Source organism: Paralichthys olivaceus, chromosome 22 (assembly GCF_024713975.1).
Source record: "Paralichthys olivaceus isolate ysfri-2021 chromosome 22, ASM2471397v2, whole genome shotgun sequence".
Classification (NCBI taxonomy): Eukaryota; Metazoa; Chordata; class Actinopteri; order Pleuronectiformes; family Paralichthyidae; genus Paralichthys; species Paralichthys olivaceus.
In genome coordinates, this window is record NC_091114.1 from 15,313,189 (window position 1) to 15,332,089 (window position 18,901).

The 18,901-nt window shown below is 43.9% G+C and overlaps 1 protein-coding gene across 7 annotated transcripts in view; it reads right to left on the bottom strand.

The window, feature by feature from the left end:
- Positions 1-18,701, bottom strand: part of arhgap36 (Rho GTPase activating protein 36) — a 31,651-nt gene extending 12,950 nt beyond the window's left edge. For 2 of the 7 annotated variants that reach the window (XM_069518644.1, XM_069518643.1), the window contains exon 1: positions 18,405-18,701. In XM_069518644.1, the coding sequence (XP_069374745.1) occupies positions 18,405-18,503 (99 nt within the window). In that variant the 5' untranslated portion in view covers positions 18,504-18,701. Of the gene's footprint in view, positions 1-6,817; positions 7,009-11,747; positions 11,860-15,585; positions 15,739-18,404 lie in introns of those variants that run through there. The other 5 variants (XM_069518649.1, XM_069518646.1, XM_069518648.1 and 2 more) reach the window with 3 other exon arrangements.
- Between the last annotated feature and the right edge of the window lie 200 nt (positions 18,702-18,901).

The window sequence follows — 18,901 nt, forward strand, 5'->3', positions numbered from 1 at the left end:
CGAGGCGGGGACTTAAACCAGCGACCGTCCTCTAATCAGCGTACATCAACCCTCCTGCTAGGTCGGAGAATTTAAACAAAACTATTACTGGTTTCATCTTTAATCGCAAATCAACCAACCATCAAGTTCTTGAAAAGGAACAAAGGCATCAAAAGGCAAAAACAGAAAACTCGATTGCAATCAGTGCTTTAATCTTATGATCAGACTCTAACAAGACATCAGCTGTCACATCACAATCCCAGCGGAAGATTCAAATAAAGGAAGTAAAAGAAAAACATGCTTCGTTGTTGAAAAGACTCTGGGGTGTAATGAACAACGCCATGAAACACTTAACAGAAAACACTTGTCAGTTGATGGAATTCACTTTTAGAAATTCTCTAGCGGACAGTTTTATTCTCTGTGTCCTGAAACACATTCAAGATAAAAAAACCTTTTTTATTTTTTCCTCCTGCATTTAAAACATCTGAGATTATTCTGCTTTAACATTCGAGGCTTTTTCTTCTCCTGCAGCCACAAACACACACAGTAAGCTTCAGGCTCTGAATGCGTCAGCGTCCTAAATTAAGAAGGTGGTTCTCGAACTGGGAGGCGAGCCACGGCAGAGGAGGGGGCGGACACCAGGGGGATAATAAAGTGTAAGCGTTTACTGATGTCACTGAACTGGATCCTTCCTTGGTTTAATGATTGATAGAAAATGATGGAGGAAGACGTGAACTTAGTTTAACGACTCATCGGGGATATGAATAAATTGAAAATGCATTTTAATGCTGTTGACTGATCTTCCCTCCGTCTCTTAAACAATTTCTGCCTCTCACATCACATCGGAATTGTCTTCTCTGCTTTTGGTTGCTTAGTTACAGAAAATACTTCGTATACAGCAGATATATATTTCCGAACAGATATTCTGAGTGAGCTTCTTCTCCTCTCAATTATTATTTTTGTGTCGGGCACATTTTTTTGAAAATCTGCTCTTTGGAATGCGTTTGTTGAAATTGGAGTTTTGGTGAATTATAAAAACTCCTCACTGAGCTTCAGGTGGACTGGGACCAATGTAAAGAGCTGTGGCAACGATGGAGAGAACAATAAAAGAAGTGGGAGTCGAAGCAGGATATTGAGGTTTTAACAGAGACGGAGGAAACCAAAAAAAAAAACAGAACAATCTGAAAATCAGAAGTGAATGTGAACCGCAGTGAGAGAGTGTGGGAGTAAAGTGGCAGCGGGACGCTGTGACCACAGGTTAACGAGATCCAGACAAACACAAACCAGATCTGAGGTCAGAGATTCACAACGTGTTCAACAAAACAGACACAAATCTGTTGTTTCGTGACCAAAACCTGAAGCGAACCCCGAGGGACGTTCTGAATCTGAGGGGTTTTGCACAAAAGCATCTAAATCCAACAGCTAATAAATATTAAACATGATTAAATAGTTTCACAAACAGGCAGGAGGCATTCGGAGGAAATCTAGAAAATAAATACTTCACTTCCATAAAGATCAGATCTAAGAAATAATCAGAACTGAATCAACAGACGTGGACGATCCTGAATTTGTTTATTCATAACAGTCACGTCGGTTTTCACACGCTGAGTCGCGCTCTTCGTAAATAGCAGACAGAGACTTCTGTGTAAAATTAGCGGAGTTCCCGCGCATGAAATCAGTGTGAGCGAGGATCGGGGGGGGGGGGGGGGGGACGACAACGTCATGCGTTGCTGGCAGCCACAGAGTCTCTTTTGATGAACATCCCCGGGAGCGGCCGCTCTCACGAATCTTAAGTAACGAGGCTTTGGATGCTTCTGATTATGAAACGGGGGCCGAGAGGTTGAAATGTGTAGAATGAGCTCCATCAACCGTTTCCTGTCTTTACGGTGCGAGCGTTGCTGCAGCGCTCCGGTTCCTCTGGATTTTAAAACCCTGACGGAACATTTCCCGACTATAAGAGTTCTTATTCTAATCTTTGACTAATCTATATGACCTCAATTCCTACAGGAAACTGCTGAGGCACAGGACGGGAATTCAGGCAGAATGAACTTTATAGATTTAAGTGAACTGCCGCAGCGGGAATAACAGGGTCTCACATTTCATGATCTGAACTTCTGAAAGTCTTAATATATTCCTTCCTTCTCTTGGTCTATCACACGGATCTTAAATTGAACTCGTTGAAACCTGCGGAGACCCTGAATAAATCCCGTTGAGACACTCAGCAGATCCTCTGTGGGTCTTCAAGTCTCATCCTCGTCTTCTTCAAGTGAACGTCCTCGTCTGTGTCACTGTCTCATGTCTGTAATTGCGCGGGGCCTCAGCCCACACAGCACAGCGTGATTGGGGGAAAATTGCCTCGGCCATAAACGCTAAACGTAACCAGACAAGCGGACTGTGGTGAAAGCGGGTAAACCACAGAGGTCGTTGAGGCCCTCGTCTTCGTCGTCTACGAAAGCAGCTTCCATACGTCGTCTCAAAGCGACAAAGAGGTTCAGCTGTAAACAAAACTGTGGGAACGACGGTTTCTTCTTTGAAAGGCCGGCGGTTAGACGTGACATTTCGGTGAAAGTGTCACGACTCACGCTCAGACGGTTGAAGCTATGCATTATCTCACACGTCGACATCATCACGCACGTAAAAAGAAAAATGGTCGTCGCCGCTCAGATTTGGTTTGGTGTCTGAAATGCCGTGGGGGAAGGATTGACATTTAGAATGAGCTGCCTGTTTCTGAGTTTGTGCGTCAACTCTTATATTATATATCATTTCCCTTTTATTTTGAGTCAGAGCAGCTTTCAAAACATTCTAAAACTAAATGAGAAGTTTTTTTTAAACATTAGATCATCGACTTCTTTCTCAACCAAATAATAATAATAATGTTCCGTCAGAGCCCAAATACAGTGGAGCTGCTTTTAAAAACGAGAAGGCCGCTCACAGAGCACGTAACCCTGCAGAGGCTAATCTAGCCGCATCGCTCCATGTTAAAGAAAGTAGAAAATAAATCCTAGATCTGCTCCAAAGTGTAACAGATTATCCTTCGGGTCACGCCCCACCCCTCGACAGAGTTTAATCAAAAATGTCCCGGTAGTTTTTCAGTAATCCTGCTGGCACCGAGCACATTCCACCGCTTTGGACAAGTTCCTCAAATTCGATCAAGCTGCACCCAATTACATAAATATCCGTCCTTCCTGGAAAATCTATGAGAATCTCCAAATTGCAATGTGTTCTGTCTTGGTCCGTATCACACGCTTCAACCAAGTGTGGAAATCTGCTCAGTAGTTTTTTTTTTTTGCGTAATCCTGCTCCCAAACAAATTAACTCTGAACAGTCGTGTTGAGCAATTTCCTCCGTGAGTGGAGCTGAAAACTCAAATTTCTCATCCGCTACAATCTGCTATGAAAACAATGTCAAGAATTCCATTAATTTCCAGATGATCCACGAAGTCATTCGCCTTTTCCTGACGTTTCAACTTCCAGTGCGTGATTGTTTATGATTTCAAGGAATTCACTGTATCTTTTCATTTCTATTGCAAAGTCTGCACAGCAACTTAAATTCTGCTTTCAAGGATAAACAGTTCCCTCCTTCCTCAATCGAGCGACCCCACATCGTTCCAGTGGCTTCAGGCAAATGGTCATGAAGCCGTCACATGCAAAACAGCGCCGCCAGTCATCGACCTCAAACCAAGTCGCTGTCGGAGACGCTTGTGAGGAGCAGTTCCCACATGTCGTTGATTTCTAACGAGACAGACGACATGCTGAGCCACTCCGGTGTTGTTTGGCTCCTTTGTTCCGTTCGATTCCGGAGCAGAAAATACTTCAGCAGATTAATTTAATTCAAAAACAGACCAATTAACTGGAATATAGACGAGCGAACTCTACGTGGGGCCTGAGGTGAGGAGAAAATACGACCAAACTCCAAGAATCAACCACGTGTTTGAGATGCTTCACATTTTTGACCCCACTGATGTGGTTCTTCAAAGTTTGTTGTCCGTCCTCCCTCGAGGTCCAAAGACAAAGATTCGACAATTTATGTCCTGATGCCTCCCGGCCCCCCCCCCACGCTTTCTGTCCAATTGTGTGGCTCTCGTCAACAGCAGGACCCAAGAAGAGAGAGAGACAATTCAAACCACATGACTGACAAACCACACAGGAAGATGGAGGAGAGGGGGGGGGGGGGGGGGGGGGGGGGGGGGGCAGCAGCAATGAAATGAATGAAAACTACACTTCACCCAAACATTTCTGCAAAGAAACACATGCTTGAAGAAGACAGTTGAGCCCTCGAGCTAACAGCGTAATTACTCCGTGAACCGATGTGTCATTCGAGCCGGACCACAGAACTCAATCCGTCCAAGAGCCCGGTCGTCGCAGAAGGTTTTAAATGAATTAACCAAGAGTTGGGAAGATGTTTCAGTTTCCCAGATGTTAAAGAGAAGTTAATTTAAAGTAAAGACAAACTATTGTTATTTTCTTGCACCCCTCCCCATCCCCCTCCTCCCCTCCCGACCATTTCCAGATGTTCTCGGTCGCCGATGAAGGTGAACGCAATCTTCTAAATCCTATGACGACATCAGGAAGAACGTTACACGACAAGAACATAACACAAAGCAGCACTGACTTCTGCAAACATCCCATTAGAGAAGTAACTCTGTAATTTTCTCCCTGTTTGTTACACTGCATTAAAAAAAAAAACGAGCTACAAGACTAAACAGGCAATAAAACAAGTGTTTGTGATTACGTGCATATTTTTGAGCAGTGTTAACATCAGGTTTGTGTATTTTTGTTTCCCTTGACTGATAAAGAGATAAATGTGTTGTGATCGCTAACAGATGCTTCGTCACTCCCCCGTTGTTTTTAAATCCCGATCCCGTCTTTCCGTTATCCGTCTCTGCCTCACTCCGTCAGGGCCGCTGTTAATGTGACTGTGTTTATTCTCTTCTCCCATGGGTGTTTGTGTTCCATGTGCCACGTGCGTCTCATCATTAACCCCGGGCCTACCGGGCAAAACTGTGCAAATGAGACAGGTACTAAACACTGCGACTCGTTTCCTTTCATGAGGTAGTTTGTTTTTCCCTGAATTAATGGAAAAGTTTTAATTGTGGCCATCACACTTAACATAATTGTGCTTTTTCCATCGCTGTGGGGAAACAAACCCTCCAGGCAGGTTAAGATTTGGTGGAATTCCTGCTTTGGTTAGATTATGTTTTGGTGCACTGTAAATAAAGATGGACAGATAAGTGATGATGAACTGTGAAGTTTGTTCCTTACAGCAAGATAAACAGGGTGAAAGACGGCCGATGACGTCAGAAGTGCAACATGCCTACTCACTTTTTTTGCCGTTATTTTTTGTGGCGTGGGAGGAAGTGGAGACGCGTCGGCAATCTTCCTTTAATGTCTAATGCCGAGCAGAGATAAGCAGCTGACACCAGAACTCCCCAACGAGGTTATCTTGTCATAGCCCTTTTGTCTCTTGGCAGGATTACTCAAAAAAAACGATTGAGGGGGTGACGCAGGACACATTCAAATAATAATAATAATAATTCTCATTCTTCTTGAGGTTGATGGTGTTTTATTTATAATCAATATATCCAAACATGTTGCTTCCTTGTATTTATGTTAAAATCTTATCACAAACTGTTTGAAAGATCTGTTTCCGATCTCGTGGAAGAAATGAACTGGTCACCAGCTCTGTGGTTGAATGTGTTTCCCAGTTCACTCCAGTTAACACATTATATATGATCCCACTCGCTGCAGCTCCTGTTCCGCCCTCAGGGGTTTTTGCCGCTTCACGGGTGGAGGACAAATGTTTTTCTATAGTGGCTCTTTCTCCCAAGTCTATTTTCATCTGAAAATACATCAGTGTTACATAAACTGACCCGCGTCTCAGGACCGAGGTGTACAGGAGCAGAAATGAATAAAGCCTCCACACATGGGGTTTATATTATCTCCACAACACAAGCATGACCTCGTATTTCACGTGATGGACACGTGAATAATGCTCTGTTCTCCTGAACGATTACTTCTGTAATGAAATTGTTTTCTCATTATTCATCAGCACGTTGTGTTTTCATTCGATTAATCTGGAGCCTCATCATCTCGAAAAACACATCACAACTGAGCCTCAAACACATTAGTATGCACAGGTGCGTACTTACATTCACGCCAACACTGACTAGAAAGAACACACACACACACGTAAACAGACAGGCAGCACTAATAGGCCCCTGGGCAGTGCCAGAGACTTCAGGCTGAGCCACAGAAACAGGTTGTACGTCGACACAGCAGAAGTATTGTGTCAGTTCTGACTAAACTGGCAACGTGCACACACACAGACACACACACTCACACAGAGAGACAGTTTCGGGGCATCACACTCTCTCTGCTATCTGGAATTCAACGGAAGGGGATTAGTGGGATGATGCCAAATGCTTATTTATGTGCTATTTACACAGCATGTGCTATTTCTAGCATCCTTAAGTTTAGATTTCTTGAATAATCTTTTGGAGGAGAAGTTTGGAGGAGTTAATCGGGGGATCCTGCACAGTCCCCATGAGTTTCAAAGTTGTTTTCCAAAAGGTGACGATGATTTTATTTTGTAGTAGTTGTTATTTAGTTTTTAAATATTAGTTTATCCATAAAAATGAGCAACAACTGGACGGATTCTAAGAGACGACCGTCCTCAAACGAAACTGATCCTTTACTTCTTACACCACAAAAGATATTTAGCTTTTTACTTCAGTTAGTTTATAATAATATAATAGGACGTACTTCTTACAATAAAAAGACACGACAAGAGATATCTGACGTTTGGACTGAGCCACACACACACACAGGTTGTCACTTACTCTCAGTTAAAAGTCTCTGCAGATTCCTCGGCTCCGTTTATCCAGACTTTGATCACAGACACAAATCAACAATGAACTGAACGAGCAGAGTCGCAGTTAAAGTAGTGACTGAGTGAGTGAGTGAGGTAGACAGAGTGTAAAAGAGAGAGAGGAGGGAGGTTGGGTCAGGCTGAGAGGCGAGTTAGATTAAGAGAGGAGGAGGAGGAGCAGTGTTTACTGGCTTGACATTAGGAGCTAGCAACATAAACACAAGAAAGATGGGAGGAGAGGAAGGAGGGAGAAGGGAAAACTGAACAACAAAAAGGAGGGAAGAGGATGGTACGAGAAAGGATGGAAGAAGAGGAGGTGAAGGAAGGAATGAGAGGGAAGGAGATGGGAGATGATATAAGAAAGGAAAAGAGGGCCATGAAGGAAAAGGGGGGAGTGGAAGTACAGGTAGGAAGGAGAGAGGGAGACATGAAGACAAGAAGAACTAGAAAGCAAAATTTAGGGAGGAAGACAGGTAAGGAGTTAGAAAATGATCTGATAAGAAGGAGGAGAGGAGGCACAAAGTAGACGGACTTGAGGAAAAGGAGGTCAGGATTTGACAAGGAGAGAAGAGGTGGGGGGGAGAAAAGAAAAAGCAGAAGAAAGGATGAGAAGGAGGTTTGGGGGAGAGAGGGAGGGAATAGAGGAAAAGAGAAGGGGGCAACTGAGGAGGAGCAGTAAGGAGGGAGGAAGCGGGAGGAGGATTAAAACAGGATAAAAATAAAAGCTCTATAAACAGGACAGCCGGGCAGGTGAGGAGAGGAGAGGAGTGAAGGAGGTAAGGGGGAGGAATTTGATCAGAAATATCGATTAGCACAACTTTAACGAACATCACTCGTTAACCTGCAATGTGGATTCTCTCTGGAGCTGCAGATGCCACCGAGCGTGCACGTGTGCGTGCATGTGTCCAAACAAGCCTGGAAAGCGTCCGTCAGCACTGCAGCTGCGCGACCCAGAACAACAGCGGCTAAAATGGACGACCCTGTGACCTCCCGACCTCTGGGTTCAGGCCCCGACAGACTTCAGATTTCATCGTTGTCTAATAAAAGGGGGAAACGCTAACAGCGGGTTTAAAAAAGACTTTGAAACAACACGGTCGCAGCTGAAGGGGAAGCGTCACAAGACAAACACAACATCGAGCTCAGACACGGAGACTAAACCAAAACAAATGAGAGCTCGAGCAGCTTCAGATCAGACGGATTCAAAACATTTAACCAGACAACCTGTTTTTTTTGTTTTTGTTTTTTTAATGTCGCTCAGACCTCCAGGCTCATTTGAATATTTACCATCAAAACAACTTCTGGATCTTTTTTGAAGCTGGAAACAGAAAAACTCTGGAGGAGCCGGGATTGAACCACCGACCTTCTGGTTTGTGGCAGACCCGTTTTACCGCCTGGTTTCTCTAAACGGCACAGTGTGATTTCAAACAAATAAAATGCAATGGTTTCAAGTTAGTGTAGTTACTCTAGGGAACGACAAGGTCACGTCCTGGGCATTTCTGTCTCAAGGGGACATTAACGACCTGAGGAGACAAACAAGGACCAACAATTAAAACGTCATGAAAGACAATGTAAGTAAGTAAGAAAGAAGTATTGAGATAAAACAAGATCATTAATACCACGAACATCAGGCGGCTGCGTAATTTGAAATGTGCTTATTACAGTAGAAACAATCTTGACCTTTGACCCCTGCCCCGTCCTTTTCCATTGACCTCATGGATGTGACACGTCTGTCAGAGTCTCTGTGTTGTGTGTCAGCTTATTCTCCGTCTCCTCTTCCGTTTTCTACCCGACCGCCTCTGATCATGTTCACTTCCCGCAACGGTGCCATGCATGCACAGGTCAAAGGTCGCTCGTTGAGCCGCACACCTCGTCCTCAAACTCATGTGCTGACTCTGACTGTCGGCTTAAAAAACAGGATGGATGATGAACAGGCGACGCACACCCACGGCAACACACAACAGACGAGGCAGGAAATCCATGTCAGGGCGGCATGTTGAACTTCACTGACTGCACTGCCCCCTGCTGTCCAAACACAGGCACAACCACACTACAGGATCCAATCAAACTAAAAACAGGAAAGATGCACAGAAAAATATCCCTGTGGTCATAAATCCAATTAGTCCAACATTAATCCTGATGTGAAGTCTCCAGGACCGAGCCGCCAGAAGACAGGAGGTGGATTTCCTCCTCTACTCTTTAACCTTGTCAGCAAAAGTTTCCACAACCACAACAGGACTCACAATTAGTTTCTGGTCCCAGCTTCTTTAAAAGAGTTGGAAATTAAAGCTCAAGTTGTTCACCAGTTCTCCACTAAGAAGTCAAGACAGTAAACAGGATATTTTGGGTTCATTTGTGTACAGCTGGAGGACATGGACACGTCATCGTCCCCTCAGCCTGTTCCAGTACGTCCACAACTCAGCTGCACATCGCCTCTACTCTAACCCAAGTCCTGCATCCTTTACTAAATCTCTCTCCTCCTCAATAACTCCCTCCTCCTCCTGTCTCCTCGATCACCTCACCCACAGTCCTCAGCTCTGCTCTCTTTCCCTCTTGAACTTTAACCCGGCAGGGATCTTCAACGCTCCATGAAGGAGAGGTATCACAGGTCGTTCCTTCCTGCAGCAGTAAGACTACAAGCAGCTCTAATCCCACTACACACTCATTATGGACTGAACTTTAACTCCGGTTTAACTCTCTTAACTTCTGTCCGTATCATCCAGCCTGATATGTTTAATCTAAATATTATGTTCTTTGTTTCCTTGCTTTGTAAAGTGGCCTTTACCTTGGAAGGTGCCATATAAATCCAAGCTATCATGATCAGGGGAACCGTAAAATCAGCTGATAATTTCCGTGGGTTGATCACTTGAAGCTGAACCTTTCCCATTATCATCCATTGTTGATATAAATATTGATTAGAGCATCTTGTGCAGCGACATTTCTGTTTGTAGTGGAGTTTAAAGTCCAGACTGTAAAACTGGATTGAAGTTGTTAAACATGATGTAACTCTGATATCCCAAACGTCTGAGAGGACACAGTAGTCAGACGGCTCCTCCCCTGACTGAAGACGGCACCTTGGGTTAACAAGGCTGATGTAAAAGCTTCTTATTAAAGAAACTTAATAACTCACGTCAAAAAATATATATTTTACGCTCTGGGCTCGCACTGAGATCCAGACTACATGTGCAGTGGGGTGTGACGCTACTGATGCTGCACACACACACACACACACCTGCACACAGGGATATTTATAGCAGCAAAACACTGTTGTTAATGTCTCTGTTCTCATGCTGCGACGTGACTGAGCATCCAGACAACTACTGTGAACAAGCAAACTCACTGAGCAGGAAAGAGTTGAGAACTGGACTACCTCTGCTTTGTGCCATTATTCCATTATCGGACCACTTCTCTCAGGCCGGTTGATCATTATCATTTTATGGAGGCTGCAGCCCGGTCCAGGAGCATAAGTGATTTCCTGTAATTCATCTGAGGGCAGATAATACCTTCTTTCTGCAGATGGATTATTGGAAAGGTCACAGAGTTCTAGTTAGATAAGGAACTATTGACTCATAATCACAGATTGTCCGAGTCATGTGACAGAATTCACCGTGCAATATAGACGGACAGAAAGCATTTCACAGATCAACAGATACCTGAAGGACAGGTGACAATGTCTGAAACCTCATTTACACCTTTACACAGAGAATTTGGGTTAGACTACAATCATCACCACAAATTACCACCAAAAACCAATATGGCGCCATGAGTCTCTAAAACAACATCACGCTCCGTCTTTCCATCTTGTCTGGTGTCTCCCATTTTCTGTTTGTTTGTTTGTCAGAGAGGAAAAGAGGAAATGCCAGCGCCGACAGAGGAAACAACATTCCAGTGTGGACATCGATAACGAGTGTTTCTCACTCCGTCTCCAAACAGGACGTTCATGTCCACACCCCTCGTCATCGCTCTCTGACAACCTCCTGAAACTTCCTCCTCTCTTAATTTGTGCCTTTGGCGAGTACATCACAACCATTGAATGGCTTCCTGCTGAAAGAGGAACTTGTTTAGACGATGATGACGTCAACCTCAACATTAGCTCTATTTAGTGTTGAGTTTAAACCCGGCCTCCTCCATGTTAGCAGAAGAGACATGGACATTAATCCTTCAATGGTCATTTGAGGGAGTTCTTATCACACTGATGTTCAAGTGCTCATTTTCTCTGATAAGTTTGGTTTTAATTTGTTATTTCAGTCAAATCCCAAAGATGCTAAACACATGGAATCATACAGGAAACATCGGGGGTCACCGAAGACAAATGTCTCCCAAAAATCAACTGTGAAGACGATAAAACATGATCTCACTCTGACTTGGCTCAGGGAAAATAAATATCCAGTAGTCACATGATCTCCCAGAAAGGAAAAGGCACGATCAGAATAACGTGTTTTCATTTTTATGTTTTGATTTAACATTTCTGCTTCGGATAAAAGAGCCTTTATGTGATTCCAAAAAACGTTCCGCAACAAAAATGTTCCTGTAAATACTTTTAGAGTTCAACGTACAGCAGACAGATTGTCTCCGTGAGCGTCTGCACAGTATGTCCCTGTATGCAGATCAGAATTGGCCCCATGTTTCGGACATCTTGTACAGATTCCTGTTCCCTGAGATTCTCAGATAAAGCATCTGTTTTTCTTTTCCTCAGACTCTCAAAATACAATCGGTCATTTTTCCAAATATGTGTTTATGCGTCTAGTTTGTCAGGAGTTAAATCCAAAGAAGCTTGACACTGACTTGGAGTCTTAACGTTAATTAACCCAATTAAACCTGCAAGAACAGATTTTCCGGCCGCTCAAGGGGCAACATCTTCTAATACGCCGATATCACAAGCTTGTTAGTAGTTGTTTACTTACACATCCAGCAGCTAAGGAGTCGCATTCAAGTCTAAGGACCAAAGCAACAGACCGGCTCCAGTTACGTTATTCTGTAGCTGCCCGTGACCTCTGATCTCTGGAGGAAAAGCCCCTGTCGTCACAGATTAAGTGTCACATTAGTCTTCTGCTCAAGCATTTTACTGAATTCCATCAAGTTAAACTCAAGTGAGACGGTCATAGAAATTAGATTAGACTCTAACCAGGACACAAAGCGACTGATTCAGTTCCTAATGTTGATGACATTCAATCTTTTTTTAGATAAACATCAAAACTCCTTGCAAGCCTAACTCAGAAATACCTCCGAACGCATTATCATTAGGATTTTTACGCTTAAATACTTTGAAAAATGTGATTAGAGGAAGAATGTCTCACTAGGAAATGATTACAGAAGGTCGTCAGGCTGTGACCTAAGACAGACATTTAACGCTGAGCATTGTAGAGGAAAAACCCTGCAGTATGTATAAGGTGCAGCATTTAGGGTGGATCTGTCATTGACTTTATAAAGACGTTCTGAGATCTCTAACATGCTGTCTTGCCCTGTGCGTCCATAAAGTCGTTAGCATCCACTTCAAAAACCAGGCCTCGTAGTTTCAGCTTCCCCTCTTCAATGTGTAAAAGTAATGTAAGGTGTAATATGCAGCTTCACCACTAGATGCCACTAATCCTACAGCCTCAAACAAAACCAGACTGCTATGAGCTATCACCGAACACAGCTTGTTGACATATAACCGAGCCGTTCATCAGCAGCAGGTCCATTTGTTCTCGTCTCATTTGATAAAATTGAACATTTTTTTGGGGGGGGGGGGGGGGGGGGCTCACGGTGATGGAGCCTCGTCCCCAGAGGACCGAGCAGAGATCCGGAGATGTGACGCAACCACCATCTGCTTTTGTGGCTCTGCGGCATACGTTTGTTGTTGTGGAGACCTACTGCAGCATGAAATTGTACAGCGGTACATTTTATTTCCGTCAGACAGAATTTACTCGCTGTAAGTTCACATGAGGCATGCAGTCCCCCCCCCTCCCCCTTTATCCTCTATGCTTTTCCGAGTTTGTTTTATTAATTGCGACGGTGATATGAACCAGAGGAGAAGTGGGGAGAGGGAGAAGCAGGAGAGGACGAACAAGAACCACAGGTTTGTCTTGTTCAGGAACAATGCATCTAAAATAGAATCTAAAATAAACTAAAATCTAAAATAAACTCCTCGATGAGTCTGGGGATGAATTCAGGAAGGTAACTGATACCACCGACACAATCAGCCTCCATCATTAATCTAATTAGTTCCTTAATGCTGTAAAAATAGGATGAAACGTCATGATGGAGACGGACTCATGACTGGGCGAGTGTGTATCCATGGAACCTCAATACCTAAAACATGTTTTAGTGACAAGGTCACAGGAAGTGTCACCGTGGTGACAGCTCTGACCAGATCGACCCCGGACACGGCCGTCCATCTCACAGGATGAGAGCCGTGTTGGGATGTGGACGCCATTTTGGGGCAGGCACGGATTCCTCTACAGGGAATAACCAGGATATGAGGGAAAACATCAACCAGGGCTTTGAAGATGGAGCCCGCCTGTCTCCGACACGGAGAAGGACGCATCCTGTCTCCTCTGAGCCGACACCCTCATGTGATCAATAAATTAAATTCACTGTTCTCGTTTATTTCTTAAACTGGTGTAATAATCTCATCTGCTGCTATGAATTGACTACAGTACCCAGAATGCCTCTTGACAACCTTACCGACACTTCTCTCCGCCCCTCGTCTTTGACCAGTCGCCTGCAGCTTGTGTAACACGACTAAGTCACGTTAAGAAGAGGATTTTTCCACAGATAACATTAACTTCATTAAAACGACTGCGATCAGAGCAAATCTTCTTAAAACCAAGGAAACTGCTCACGGCAGAGATTAGAGAAGACTGGATTCAAACACATGATGTCATGAAGTGGATTCCAGTAACATCGCTCTCGTCTAATTCTACACCCACCAACGATGGTGTAGTTAAAAGGTACGTTATGGTTTAATATGAATAAAAAGAAAACGCAGGTAATTTGAGTCAACAAAACATCTTTTCTTCCTTTTTTCTGTATAATTTAATATCTGGAAACAAAAAGCAGATACTGATGAGAGTGTGTGAAAGTCTCTCGTCACGCAGCCTGAACCCTCAGTGGTGCTGCTCCCAAAACCCAGACTTGGGACTAGATCCCCGAAGCTACACGGCTCAGCTCCCGCCCGCCGTAAATCAGACCGCCGCTGACGTTCGCTGTCGACCGGCACACGATCCGTCACAAAGTCAAAACCCTGACACGCACACAGAGCTGGCACCAGTACGTGAAGATGGATCTGCAGTAAGTGAAGAGACAGAACTCCGACATCTCTTCACTCACTAGAAGGTCTGGTTGTGTAATGACTGGATTTCTGACTCACTTCACACCATATAAACACAAAGATAGAGGGAAAGATTGAGGGGGGAAAAAAAGATGGACACAGTTTTTCCAGTGTTTTTTCGTTCCTGCGCCTCACTTCAGATTTTCAAGGAGACTAAACACTGAGGGCCGAGAGGAGGGAATCCTGTGGTTTTCCTGTCATAACTTAATAAACGTCTCCACACACACACAGAGAGAAATGTGTGCACAAATCACACACCTCTGCAAACGGAGACGTGTTTTTTCTTTTGACGTGTTTCCACAATGCACACGTCAAACACACACACACAGATGTTATCTATCATTTCCTGAGAGCTTCAGAAATTAACGCTTCCTCAGCTCTTGATTAACGAGCCGCTCCAACATTTCCCAAACTTTTTACGTCACGTCGGTTTCCAGCCTGATCTCACTAATTTACCTTGACGCTTCTCAATCTACACAACGACTTTAACATTAGATCTGCAGGATTATCCCTCAGGTATCAAACTGCAAATGCGAAAAACAGAACACGTGGACGATGCAGCCGTCCAATCAGAGACGAGCCGTTTCTAGAGCAGGGACCTCGTTTGTCCATTAGACGTTAATGCGGTTGTGTTCTGTTGCTGTAGGGCCACTGTGGTTTCAGTGTCACGTGCAAGCGAGCTGAAGGAGCCGGGAATCGAACACTTTTCTGGTTAATGCGCGACTCGCTCTATGTCCTGAACCACAGGCACACGTTAAACTGCCGTGATCGCCTGATGTTGGCAAGTGCAGAAATGCGAACGATATATTTGAGGTCAACTCTTTGCCACAAGAACCAAGTATAGTAGTTTACGGTGCATTGCATCATTAAAATCTGAAAATTCAAACTCTTAAATATTGATTAGCCTCAAAACATCAACACACGAAACATCCAACCCTGACTTCATGAGCAAATAATGTTCCTTCCTGGTGTTAACATTAAAGTGAACCAGCTCTTCAGTAACGGGACCAAACATTTCTCTTATTGGTGGAACCTGCAGCTGGAACCGACCACTGGTTACATAACTCAAAGCTGATGAGAGATTAAAGGCTGTTTATGAGGACACACACACACACACACACACACACACACAAATTAAAGTCTAAATGTTTCTCTGTCAGTGTGAAATGAAGGAGAACTGGAAGACGGTTAATTCACTCACATGTGAATAGATGAATTAATTTAACCTCTAACTCTTGCACGTGCTTTATTTACATTTCTTGTAGGTTGCCTCATTTATTGTTTTTCATTTGAATGACTCTTAATGTAAAAACATGGAAATCTTATTTTCTGTTGTTTGGACAAAGACACAGAACAATATTTAACTCGTATGTAATAAAATCATTCCTGATTATGTTCACATCCACGTCCTCTGAAATAAAAACTCTTACCAGTCTCTGTCGTCCTCATGTTTTCTGGAGACTTTTCATTCGTGTGTTTTGAGAAGAGGAGAAACGTGATGACACAGTTTTCTCTCTCCTCTCCTCCTCTCTCTTTTTATCTGCGTGAACACGTCGTTCTGAACGTTCCTCCTCTTCAGGAGTAAACATGGAGTCACAGGTGGAACGTTCGTCACACCTGTCTGCAGGTGCAGCTCATCGTGTTGAGGAGACAGGTGCTGATTGGCTCCTGTGTGCGTCACTCAGCGATACGGTGGCGTTAAAGACACCTGATTGGCTGAAGTGAAGCAGGAGGGCGTTTCCTCTTGGATTTTAAACCAATAGGACGTTGAAGGAGAGAAACATGTGATTGAGAAGGAGTCAAGTTTAGATTGAGAAGTGATTAAAGGGTCAGTTCACATAAATAACTTGTTTGAATTGACCTCAATGGGGCATGAGGATATTATTGGATGTTGACTTGACAACATAATATTACATCTAGGTCATTTCAGAAGCTGCACCTGAGCTTGTGATCAGGTCGAATGAGCTTCATCAGTCTTTTTCCCCGATTTGATTATTTGAAGGTTGAAGTTCAAAGTTGATTCTGAGCCTCAGAAACAACAGAGTCTATTATTATTCTGGGCACAGAGGTCAAAGCCACAGCGTCCAGTCCGTCCAATAACCAAAGACTCAAAGACACATTACATTTATTGGATTCGGCCTCTTTAATAAAACCTCAGACCCAGATTCATGAATCAATAAAGACACCAGGACATGACTGTGCAGTACAGGCTGCACGTAACCGTGACAGAGGCAGCGAGGGAGAGCGAGAGAAAAAGAGAGAGGGAGAGAGGAGGGACGACAGACGAGCAGATGCAGAAATCGCAGAGTGAGACAAAAGTGATGAAGTGACAGTTTAGTAACGACTGGGAGGAAGAGAAGAGTGTCTCAAAGTGTTGAGTAAACTTTGATCTCTGCCTTACATAACCCACTCTATCAAATAAGGAACAGCCAAGATTCACTAACGAGGTGATAACACATGTCGTCTCTCCCTCCCTCCTGCAAAGCTTTTCTCTCCATGCTCTTCACCTCCGCGGCAACGAAAACCTCGACCTCTCATTCAGCTCCTGTCAGCACCGAACACACAGTGTGCACGAGGCAACTGCTGCAAACTTTGTTGTTGTAAATGTTTGTACTCCGTGTTTTTGGGCCATTTGAGGACAACACAACAAACTGTAATCACCACAGACATTACCTCATAAAGCAGTAAAATGTTGGCTAACAATTCACCTATCAAACACCAGCGTGGAGCCACGTTAACGCTCGTTTGAAGCTGTGTTGTCGGCACTTAATGAATCTCTTAGCTCCGTGTTTAGTCTCCAACAGCTCCTGAGGGATAAATGTGGACATTTAGCTGCTAAACGCTCCGATAATCTTCACCTCAAGTTTATCACATCATCGAAACAATCCCGCCTGCTGCCACAAGACAGATGAGAGCGAACCAAAACGTCGAAGCTGCAGATCCCAAAACAATGAGCTGCAAGGAGCTAAAGCGTTACGTGAAAGCTGAGAAGAAACTACACAAGTTTAGCAGAAACATGGAAACTTGGACAAGAGCGATAAGAACGAACTAAAACAACAGATGACATTTTAGTTTGGTCCAGGTTCCGTTTAATAACACGGAGGAGGCAGAGGTTATGACCTATTCTGTGACCAGCCACCAGGGGACGGACGAGACGTGATGGCTTCACTTGTCGTATATCTTTATTAATGTTAATATTGATTAATGCAGCTTTAAACTCATTAAACTCAAACTCAGGCTTCTGGTCCATTCATCAAGTTCACCTCACGTTACAGTGACGTTTAACAGGGCAAAAAAACACTGAGAGGGTTTTCATGACGATGAGGGATAAAGATGGATTGAGATCATTCGCTCGGAGAACCTGGATAATCAAGATAAACTGAGCTCTCCGCTGTAACGACCGCACGTGGAGCAGAGCTGAAATGTTCCAGTGCCACACTCAGAATGTTTCCCATTAAAATTATCTCATCTAATTAACCTGAGGCTGAATCTGTCAAACGTCCACTTTGTGTTCCTCCGCTGCTGTTTCACATCGAAGACTCAGGAAACTTGCTCCAGGTTTCCATGCAACCGCCTTCTACATGTTGTTTTCTTCATGCTTGTGAGCAGAGGTAATCCTACTTTTCAGAATTTATTAGTGCAGCAGAGAAAACAAATTGGAGCTCAACTCCCTTTTTCCTGCAGCTGTAACTCTCGTCCACCTCGATGTTTGCGTTTCAGAAGCTGGAAACTTGTTTTCACGGGTTCGGGGCACGGATAAGCACAAAGCCAGAGGACGACCGATTGGATTTCTGCCATTAAATGATGATTTAAGTGATAAAACTACATCCAAACAGGGGCCTTCACAGATATCTTCAGGCCGAGTGAGAAGTGATTTGACTTTTTGATCCTCAGGAATGACGTCTTTAAATGTTACTGCAAAGATGGAGATTTATTGATAGGAATAATTTAGGATTATTGGGAAATAAGTCAAGATGAGATCAAAGCAGGGATGTTTTCTGTCTTTATGCTCTGAATTATTACTTTTTCATGGGTAAAGCACTTTTTACTCTGAGCTCAACAAACAAAAAACACATTTCTTTACCTTTTTTCATTATTTCCTTGCTGACATCACATTTTTTTCTCACACAGATTTTCAGTCTGTCCGCAAAGATAAGAGACGTAACAGTGGCACAGGTAAACACACACACACACACACACACAAACACACACACACACACACACACATGCAGGACCAGGTGTTACCCACCACATAGTAGAAGTGCATGTCTCGTCCCACAGGTCGATCTCCTATGTGCACAGCTGGAAGTTTGTGTGTGAGCAGCGTCGGTCCATCCAGCACGACCATCAGTCAGGACAGTGTGTGTGTGTTTGCGTGTGTGTGTGTTTGTGTGTGTGTGTGTGTGTGTGTGTGTGTGTGTGTGGCCCTTCCTTGTCCTCACAGCTATTCCAAAACAGTCCAGATGTCTAAAAAAGCCACCGTCTTCTCCTCCTCCTTCTTCTCTTTCTGCTGCTTCCCCTCTCTCTTACGTTCCTCCTCTCTTCTGACTCTGCACTTGATGTTACTCCTCCCTCCTTCCCTCTGTTCTCCCTCTCTCCTTCCTCCCCACATGACTCCAGCCAGCCCATCATCCCTCCCTTTTTATGTTTTGGTTTCAGTCTTCCAGAGGAAATGTATTTCTCCTTTGCTTCGTGTCTTTCTTCTTCATTTTCATCATCATTATAATTTCTTGTCTTGTATTTCCT